General features: G+C 41.0%; 1 protein-coding gene across 1 annotated transcript in view; it reads left to right on the top strand.

The window, feature by feature from the left end:
• Window positions 1-4,378: 4,378 nt before the first annotated feature.
• The window catches only part of galr1b (galanin receptor 1b), an 18,977-nt gene continuing 13,029 nt past the window's right edge, over window positions 4,379-10,326 (top strand). Inside the window, exons 1-3 of the mRNA XM_028581462.1 lie at window positions 4,379-4,547; window positions 5,728-5,966; window positions 9,909-10,326. The exon at window positions 9,909-10,326 is cut by the window's right edge and continues 92 nt beyond it. Coding sequence (XP_028437263.1) covers window positions 4,379-4,547; window positions 5,728-5,966; window positions 9,909-10,326 — 826 coding nt within the window. The remainder of the gene's footprint in view (window positions 4,548-5,727; window positions 5,967-9,908) is intronic.

Genomic DNA, 10,326 nt, shown 5'->3' with positions numbered 1-10,326 from the left:
ACCCCCCAGCTTTAGAATGTACGAACGACAAAGGTACAATTTGTTCCTGTGACTAAAGCACTCGTGTCAAAGTCAAGGCCCGTGGGCTAAATCCGGCCCCTCGCTTTGATCGGGCCCGCATATCAATTTAGGATCACAATACATTTTGGTGCTTGGTTGTGCACCAAACCAAAAAGACGGCATACTGTTATCAAACCGCAACACACGACACTTTGGCAGATTTGCTGACTTTGAGACTCAGAAAATCTCCCAGAAGCCAACAGTTTAATATTCAGGCCTGTCATTACAATTTAAAAATGGAATCAGGGTAATAGTTTTGCCTGATTTGCTAAATTCTATGATGGCAAAGAACTGTATTGTTTACTTCTGAAGGCTTGTTGCCCAAACTGTCCTCTCAAGACAGAAGACTATATGAAACATGCAATCAACATTCCCCCTTTAAATTACACCTATGCATGAAATAAAGATATTTTAGTTTTTCAATTAAATAAAAGCATGTGAATAAACTCTAGATGTTTGAGAGTGGGACGGAACCAAACCAAAGTAAGAGATGACTTCAGGCTGTCAAATCAAAAAACTAAAACTCTGAATGTTGTCAAACTTGTTTCCAGCTGCTCATTACATTTCCTCATTAGTCTCATTTTTCTGGGGTAATTGGGTTTGTTGAGCAGTTTCCTTTGATTCAGGAAGGGCAGAAAGAAGAAGGAAGTAATGAATGATGCAAACATTTCATTTACAGTCAGAAGTGATGTGACTTCACTTCACTGACACGTCTTTTTCATTTTAAAGAAGATCAACAAACTGCACGGAGATGCCACAAACTCTTAATCTACTTTTTTAGTCTCTAAATCTTCTTTTTAAGTCTCTAAATTCACTTTCTTAGTCTCTAAATCAAATTTTTTAGTCTCTAAATCCACTGTTATAGCCTCTTAATCCACTTTTTCAAGTCTCTTGATTCTTTTTTTTATTTAAATGTACATAAGCACAAGGGACAAGTTTCCTCTTGTTTGTGTGATAAAAACTAAAGTAAGCAGCTGTTTGAAGGTTGTTGGTGTTCATGTCTGCCAAAAACTTAAAAATAGCGACAAAAACATGGTGAAAAGCCTGAGCCAAGACTAGTTTTAAGTTTGTTGTTGGTGTTCATGTGTCTGACTACAGAGTCCACCTTCATTACCACACGGTCATAAATGTGTTAATAAATATGTGATATCATGAATCCTCAGAAAGGAAATGACTCTGCTGTCTGTCAACATGCGTCTGATCACCTTCTGCTCTCTCTAACACGTCTGTTATATCAGACAACACGGCTTTTATCCACCTTTTCTGCAGTTACTGTATTTATTTGTGAGCCGATTAGGTCTTGGCAGTAGTAGCTGAGTGCCACAAGTGTACCGAGATAGTGGAGAGCTTTAGCCGGATCTAACCGGACCGTTTCCAAAAAACAGGTTGACCTTAACCCATGCATCGGTGTGTGACTAATGGGAACAACAATCTTTGGAACTGGTCCAGTAGTGTGTGAAAACATTATGGGATGGATCCCTACAGAGATAGAGCTTTTAGTTAAAGAGTAAGATCCTTTTAGTTTAACATGAAACTAAACCCGACATCACCATCACCAAACTCCACCAGACTCCATGTAAATAATCAGGACTTTTAGCGTGTATAGAGCCAGCATATCTCCACCAGACTCCATGTAAATAATCAGGACTTTTAGCGTGTATAGAGCCAGCATATCTCCACCAGACTCCATGTAAATAATCAGGACTTTTAGCGTGTATAGAGCCAGCATATCTCCACCAGACTCCATGTAAATAATCAGGACTTTTAGCGTGTATAGAGCCAGCATATCTCCACCAGACTCCATGTAAATAATCAGGACTTTTAGCGTGTATAGAGCCAGCATATCTCCACCAGACTCCATGTAAATAATCAGGACTTTTAGCGTGTATAAAGCCAGCATATTTCCAAAGGTAAATGGGTGAATTAAGGATTTATTTCAACCAAACCAGAGTGGTGATTGTTGGAAAGATGAACCAAGACGGCTTTTGATAGTTTTATTTAGTTTCTGTCCACTTTAAATGAACAGTTTTTTTACGATGATTAAAGTACCTAACATTGACGTTAGCTAGCGCTAGCTGATACTAGCGATTTCTAATCGGCAACATATTTTGGGCTTCATTTAATAGACATATCCTGTAGTAGTACACAGTCGTATGTGTACTGTTTTGATTACAATGTGCGGAATTACTTTACGTTGCCTATTTACTGTATGTCTATTTCTTTCTATTTCTCACCGTTAATCACCGGTGTGTGTACAGCATCACCAGGGGGTGCCATGGTTGTTGATGTGTGTAACTGGGACTCCAACGATCTGGTACCAGTTCACGGGAGTAAGTTAGGGGTTTGACTGCCGTTACAGGGCACTTTCAAAGGGAGAAGGTTGAGTTGAGTTGAGTTACGGGTTGCCTGGAATGCAGCATAGATCAAGTTGTTTTATTTTGAAATTCCCTGGCAGGAAGCAGTATTCTGTCTCTCTGTAAACTCTGTGTGTGTGCAGCAGTGTGCAGTGTCTCTCCTGATAATCATTTCATTTTTACGGGAAAGATTCAATATGTTAATACTTCTTTCTGCTCCTTAATCAATAAATTACGTAATCTCTCTTCTTCTCTTTTTCATGTTGAACTTTACAAGCTCGTTACCGCCAGTAATCTTTACTTCATAACCAGATACTTTCTATGACTTTGATGAACATTTACTGAAGTAAAGTTTCCGTAATGCTACACTTTCCACCTCACCTTTTAACAAGATATTTTAAACCCCTCACTCAAATTCAAAAAGTTTCTATATCAGAAATCTGGGCTTCTTTCAATCAAATTGTCAAAAAAAATAATAACGTGAATGGTTCCATAAAACGCTCTACGCTCAGTGCACTAGTTTCATTGAATTTGGGTGGTTTATTAAATTTATTGTTTGAAAAAACAAATTGATAAAAGAACGATGAAAAAAGTGACAAAAATGCCAGAAAATAAACAAAAAAATGTCAAAAAGTGCCGAAAAAAAAAAGTTATAAAAAATTTATGAATTTCAAATTTTGACCCGAAAAAACTAAAAGTTGCATATTAGACAGGAAGATAGTTTAGTTTCATGTGCTCACACTAAAGTTTTGTGTGAGTACATGAAACTAAACTTTAGATTTTTTTTTTGCTCATGTCCCCTTAGGGGCTCCGTAGAAAGACAACACAAGGGTTAATGTTATGTTTATGTTTATTGTCCCCATGGGGAAATTAGGTTGCAGCAGAAATCACATCAAAAGGCACTTTAACAACATTAGGAAACAAAAGAAAGGACAAAAAAAAAAAAACGACAGTAAAAGACCGTAACATATAAACATTGCTACTCATAGACCAAGGCACTCATGCATATGGGGAGGGGAAAAGGGGGTATTGTTCCAGACCAGTTAGATAAATAAAAATAAAAATAAAAATAAAAATAAAAATAAAAATAAAAATAAAAATAAAATAAAATAAAATAAAATAAAATAAAATACAATAAAATAAAATAAAATTAAATTAAATAAAAATTAAAAAATTAAATAAAAAAATTAAATATATATATATATATATATATATATATATAAATGAATAAAAACCTTATTACCATACAGGACCTTCATTAACTTTTGGATTCATTAAGGAGTTTGATGGCCTGTGGAACAAAGGAGAACTTGGATCTGTTTTTTGTAAACAGAGGAGCACAGTATCGTCGTCCTGAAGGCAGCAGTTTAAAAGAGGGGGCAAGAGGGTGACTCTGATTACTCACAATATTATTTGCCTTTTTTAGTGTTCTGTTTTTATATATACTTTCCATACTTGGGAATGGAATACCTGATAGTTTACTTGATGTTGTTATTATTTTCCTGATGTACTTTTTCTGTGCTTCAGTGGCATTGCCAAACCAACAGATAATACCAAAGGAGCGAACACTTTCAACAAAAGCACAATAAAATGTTTGAAGAATACTGCTGCTGACATTAAAGGACAACAATTTCCTTAAAAAGAACATTCTTTGTTGGGACGTAGTATTTAATTTGTCAGTCCATATGTCCCATCTAAGTTTTTGGTCGAGCACCATGCCGAGGTACTTCTACTCTGTGACAGTATCTAAAGGATCCCTGTGTACAAGAGTGGATTTGGGGGACTGTGCTTTTCTAAAATCAATTAACATCTCCTTTGTTTTGGATATATTTAAAATAAGGTTTGACTTCTTACACCAATCAATAAAAAAGTCAAGAACTGGCCCGTGCTCCTCTTCCTGGTCATATAGGAGACTAACCAGGGCAGTATCATCCGCGTACTTAATAAAGTGCCTGTTAGGAAAAATGCTGGTGCAGGACTTTGTGTACAGGATGAACATCAGAGAGGATAAAACACATCCCTGTGGAGATCCAGTGCTAGTGGTCATATCGTCAGAGAGTGATGTACCCACTCTGACTCGTTGTATTCTACAGCTAAGAAAATCAACAATCCAGGAGACCACATCATCTTCAAGTAAAAATTCTTCTGTTAAAATATTTGCTAAAATACTGGGCTTCATGGTGTTAAAAGCAAAGGAAAAATCAGCAAATATGATTTTGGCATGAGCCTTTGACTTCTCTAAATGAGTGTGCAAAAGATGCAACAGAGTTACAACCGCATCTTCAACTCCTCTGGATGCTAGATACGCAGATTGCATAGGGTCTAGAAGGTGCTGCGTTTTGGCGACGATGTAGCTCTTAACTAGGCGCTCAAAGCACTTCATTACCAATGAAGTTAGTGCAATAGGCCTAAAGTCAGTAGGTTCTTTAGGACTGGGAATTTTTGGCACTGGTACAATTGTCGATGTTTTCCAGAGAGTGGGGACTTTTTTCAAGTTAAGAGAGGATTTAAAAATACCTGTAAACACAGGTGTGAGCTGCACTGCACAATATTTTATAACATCTCCTCCAATATGGTCAGGGCCAGGGCTTTTTCTAATATTACAACCTTTAAATAACTTAAGTACTTCTGTCTCTTCTATGCTTATACTAGAGGGAAGGACATTCATAATGAAAGCCTCAGCACTCTTACTGCTCTCAAAACAAAAAAAATGAATTAAGTTGGTTTGCCATTTCCTTACCATCATTGCCATTCAGGGTAAAGGAGGGCTTTCCCCTGCCCTTATTCAGAATGGAGGTCATGTTTTTAATTCCTTTCCATGCCTCTTTTAAGCCACAAAAAAACTCAAAAAAGCTTCAATGAAACGATAAGAAAAGCAAAAATTAAACGGGACAAATTTCAAAAAAGGGACAAAAATGTAAAATAGAAAAAAACATCAAGAAGACCAAAAAAAAGAGACAAAAGTTGAAAAAAAGTTCAAATGGGCCAAAGATATAAAAACAGAAAGGTTTTGAAACAGTTTCTGTTATTTAAAATCTGCTCAGTTAGTAAACTTCTGTTCTTTGATTCATTTAAATCTGTTTTCAACGCTTTTAACGCTTGCTAATCCAGCTGTGAATACACAGATGTTTCTTAGAGTACTTACATATACCAGCTTTCCACCAGCTGGTTACATCTCCTGTCAGTAAGTCAAGGAGTTTTACTCTGAAAGTCCATGACAGGAAGCAGTGCTCTGTGTCAGTAAATCAAGGTGTTTTACTCTGAAAGTCCATGACAGGAAGCAGTGCTCTGTGTCTGTGTAAACTGTCTGCAGCAGTGTTCAGAGTCCCGACTCAGCTGCAGGACAGCTCTGACATGCTGCTGCCGGGAAATGGTGAAGTCCCGGAGTCTAACCGGTCCGGAGCAGAACTTGAGTCAGAACCCGGGGAAGGGTTTGAACCCGGGGAAGGGTTTGAACCCGGGCCAGAGGCGCTGATTGTTCCGGTGGTTTTTGGGCTGATCTTTGTGCTGGGGCTGCTGGGAAACTCTCTGGTAATGCTGGTGATCGGGAAGGTAATTTTTATTTATATTTACAGTTTATGAAAATATGTTTTAAAGAGAAATTTTCATCTTTGACAATAATTTCCCTTCATAAAAAATGTTTAACATGATATTCAGGGCACTCAACCAACCCCCGGAGAAAGATTTTGGCCCTAAAAGCCCAAATAAGACTCAGAATCAGCTTCATTGGCCAGGTAGACAAACAAGGAATTTGACTCCGGTTAATCTTTGCTCTCTAAGTACAACACTCACTTAACATATAAGACTAAAATCAGAAAGAACAGTAAGAAATCTAAAAAATACTGTTAAATATACAGTTTAACAATACAATAGAATTTACAAATTTAATATAAATATACAATAACAATTAACACAATTAACAATAACAAGAGAGTTAAGGAATAGTGCAATATGAGCATAGTCTGAGATCTAAGATTTAAATATAAATATAGTGCAAGTCAGTTCAGTGCATGGGTGAAATATTAATAACAATATTGTAATTGTAAGATTGAAATATGCATGAGGTAAGTGAGCAGAGCAGTGTTCAGTGTAATGATGAGTGACTGCTTGGGGAAAGAAACTGTCTCTGTGTCGGCTGGCTTTAGCGAGCAGTGCCCTGTATCTCCTACCAGAGAGAAGGAGGGTGAACAGTGTGTGACCAGGATGTGAGGCAAGGCAAGGCAGCTTTATTTATACAGCACATTTCAGCAACAGGGCAATTCAAAGTGCTTTAAATAAAACATTAAAGAGCAGTTAAAAACAATTTAAAACATTAAAACATTAAAGAGCTGTTAAAAACGATTAAAAAAATTAAAAACAGATAAAAGACCAGAATAAAATTGACAGTGCAGTATAAGATCAAGTTAACCAAGTCCAACTAGGGACCGGTACAGGTCCTGGATGGAGGGAAGGTCAGTTCCATTGATCCTCTATGCAGCCCTAATTGTCCGTTGCAGTCTGGCCCTGTCCCGTTTGGTGGCTGACCCAAACTAGACAGTGATGGAGGTGCAGATGACAGACTGGATGATGGCTGAGTAAAACACTGTGTCATTCTGGATGGTGAGCGAGGGGACTGGGGGGGATTTCTCCAAAGTCCACTGTCATCTCCACAGTCTTCTTGGGGTTTAACTCCAGGTGGTTCTGACTGCACCATTGGACCAGCTGTTCCACCTCGTGTCTGTAAGCAGACTCATCAATGATGGTGGTGTCATCAGCAAACTTCAGGAGTTTTACAAACGGGTTCTTTGAGGTGCAGTCATTAGTGTAGAGCACGGCTCTTCAACATTTTTTTAGGCAAATGACCCCTTCACTGAAAGAGAAACAAAGCAGGGACCCCCTATTATTTATATTGTATAAAATTTAGGTGCATATTAAACTGGACCTACAATAACGTGTAGGGTGGCCTAAAGCCTTTACACATACCTTTTTACGGTGCATAAAATATTATTACAAGCTTTTAAATGTTGGCATATTCATATATTTATACATCATGTTTTAATGTTAAAATGTGGCACAGTAAATCCTTAACTGTATCTGTGGATGGTTACCTTGTCTATAGTCCACATGAAAAAATATCTTTACTAATCATATGTCAGATTCATGAGTATGTATATTTTCAGACATATTTTATGGTTTACTTTTCTTTTTAAACTATTGAACAATAATTTGACGGCCCCCCTTGCAGCCAGTCTGAGGACCCCCTAGGGCTCCCGGACCCCCTGTTTAAGATCTCTGGTGTAGAGGGAGAAGAGCAGCGGGGAGAGGACACACCCCTGTGGGGCGCCAGTGCTGATGGACCAGGTTTTGAATGAGATGCTTTCCAGTCTTACATGCTGTTGCCTGTCAATCAGGAAGCTGATGATCCACTGACAGGTGGAGGCAGGCTCTGAGAACTGGGTGAGCTTCTGATGTAGGAGTTCAGGAATGATGGTGTTGAACACTAAGCTGAAGTCCACAAACCCAGGGACTGGCATACGTCCCTGGGGAGTCGAAGTGGTGCAGGATATATTTCAGTCCCATGTTGACAGCATCATCTGCAGACCTGTTTGCCCTGTAGGCAAACTACAGGGAGTCCAGCAAGGGTCCTGTGATGTCTTTCAGGTGGCTCAACACCAGTCTTTCAAAGGATTTCATGACCACAGATGTCAGGGTGACAGGCCTGTAGTCATTTAATCCTGTGATGGAGAGATTTTTGGGGACTGGGAGAGTGGTGGAGCGTTTGAAGCAGGAGGGCACTTCACACAGCTCCAGGGACTGGACCCACTACTGTAGGCCTCCTCTTTGGCTTGATGCAGTTTCCTAAGATTAGGAGTGAACCAAGGTTTGCTGTTGTTGTATGTGCAGGTCTTGGTTTGCACACAGATGTCCTCGCAAAATCTGATGTAAGAAGTTACAATGTCAGCGAGATCATTGAGGTCTGTAGCTGCAGCTTCAGAAACGCTCCAGTCGGTGCAGTCAAAGCAAGACTGCAACTCCAGCTTTGATTCCCTTGTCCATTTCTTTGCAGTCTTTGCCACAGGTTTGGAAGTTTTGGGTTTTTGCTTGTAGGTTCGGATGACATTGAGCAGACATATGGGGCGGCTGTGGCTCAGTGGTAGAGCGGTTGCCTGCCAATCGGAAGGTTGGTGGTCAATCCTTGGCCCTGCAGTCCTATGTCGAAGTGTCCTTGGGCAAGACACTGAACCCCGAGTTGCCCCCGATGCTGTGCATCGGAGTGTAAATGTGTGTGACTGATTATCTGGTGAGCAGGAGGCTCCTTGTACGGCAGCCTCGGCCACAGCGTATGAATGTGTGTGAATGGTGAATGGTTCCTGTACCATGTTAAAGAGCTTTGAGTAGTCATTGAGACTAGAAAAGCTCTATATAAGAACAGTCCATTTACATATACATTGGTTCGAGAGTCCTAGAGCTGCCCGGGCAATCCTTTAAAACTGTGTAACGGTGGTCCAGTGTGTTTTTGTCCATGGTGGGAATCTTGATATGCTCTCTGTATTTAGGGAGTTCCTGATTCCTGTTTGGCGCTGTTAAAATCCCCAACAATAATGACAAGAGAGTCCGGGTATTTTTTCTCTCTGTCTGTTATCTGGTTGGCTAGCTGTTGTAGCGCGTCTGCTACGCAGGCTTTTGGTTGAATGTAAACACCGACCATAAGAAACGAGGAAAACTCCCGCGGAGAATAGAAGGGCTTACAGTTTATGAAGAGAGTCTCTAAGTGAGGGCTGCATGTCTTTTTCAGCACTGTAGTATCTGTACACCAACCTTTGTGTTTCCTTGGATTAGGATGGCTCCAAAATCATGGTTGCAGCTGTCGCTGTGGTCCTGCTGCACTCCCTGCTACGCTCTGTGGTGCCCTGCAGTGCCCTGCAGTGCCCTGCTATGCCATGAACTACTACAACTACTATTTCTAGTCACTGATTCATTATCTTTATTGTGACCATTATTGCCACTGTTCATCACCCCCCCAACCGGCACCATCAGACACCTCCTACCAAGAGCCTGGGTCTGTCCCGTCAGACACCTCCTACCAAGAGCCTGGGTCTGTCCCGTCAGACACCTCCTACCAAGAGCCTGGGTCTGTCCCGTCAGACACCTCCTACCAAGAGCCTGGGTCTGTCCCATCAGACACCTCCTACCAAGAGCCTGGGTCTGTCCCATCAGACACCTCCTACCAACTGGGTTTGTCCCAGGTTTCTTCCTGAGAGGGAGTTTTTCTTTGCCACTGTCACACTGAATGCTTGCGGGAATTACTGGAATTGTTGGGTCTTTGTAAATTATAGAGTGTGGTCTAGACCTACTCTGTAATCTGTAAAGTGTCCTTATGATTTTATATTATAAATAAAATTTAATTGAATTGCACAGCCCAGTTTATTTGATGTTTACGATGTCAAACTTTCAGTCAGCACCTTGGTGCTTCTGGAAAACATTGTTAACCACATATTTTCCCTTCATCCCCAGGCGAAGTACAGCATTGGTGGCGGGAAACGCAGCCCCAGCAGCCCGACCAACATCTTTGTGGTCAACCTGAGCGTGGCAGACCTCGGCTTCCTGCTGTTCTGCGTGCCGTTCCAGGCCACCGTGTACTCGCTGCCCCAGTGGGTGTTTGGCGGCTTCGTGTGCACGTTCAGCCACTACGTTTCCTCCGTCAGCATGCTGGTGAGCATCTTCACGCTGGCCGCCATGTCCGTGGACCGCTACATCGCCGTGGTTCTCTCCCAGAAGCCTCGGCGCTGCATGCGGAGCCGCCGGAACGCTCTGGCCAGCGTCGCCATGATCTGGGCGCTGTCGGCAGCGTGCTCGGTGCCGGTGGCCCAGCACCAGATCCTCATCGACTATCCCAGCGGCACCAACAGCACCTACTGCTGGGAGCACTGGG

Source organism: Perca flavescens, chromosome 1, assembly GCF_004354835.1.
Source record: "Perca flavescens isolate YP-PL-M2 chromosome 1, PFLA_1.0, whole genome shotgun sequence".
Taxonomy (NCBI): domain Eukaryota; kingdom Metazoa; phylum Chordata; class Actinopteri; order Perciformes; family Percidae; genus Perca; species Perca flavescens.
Note: the sequence above shows the minus strand (reverse complement) of the source record. Positions and strands in the feature narration are given on the sequence as shown.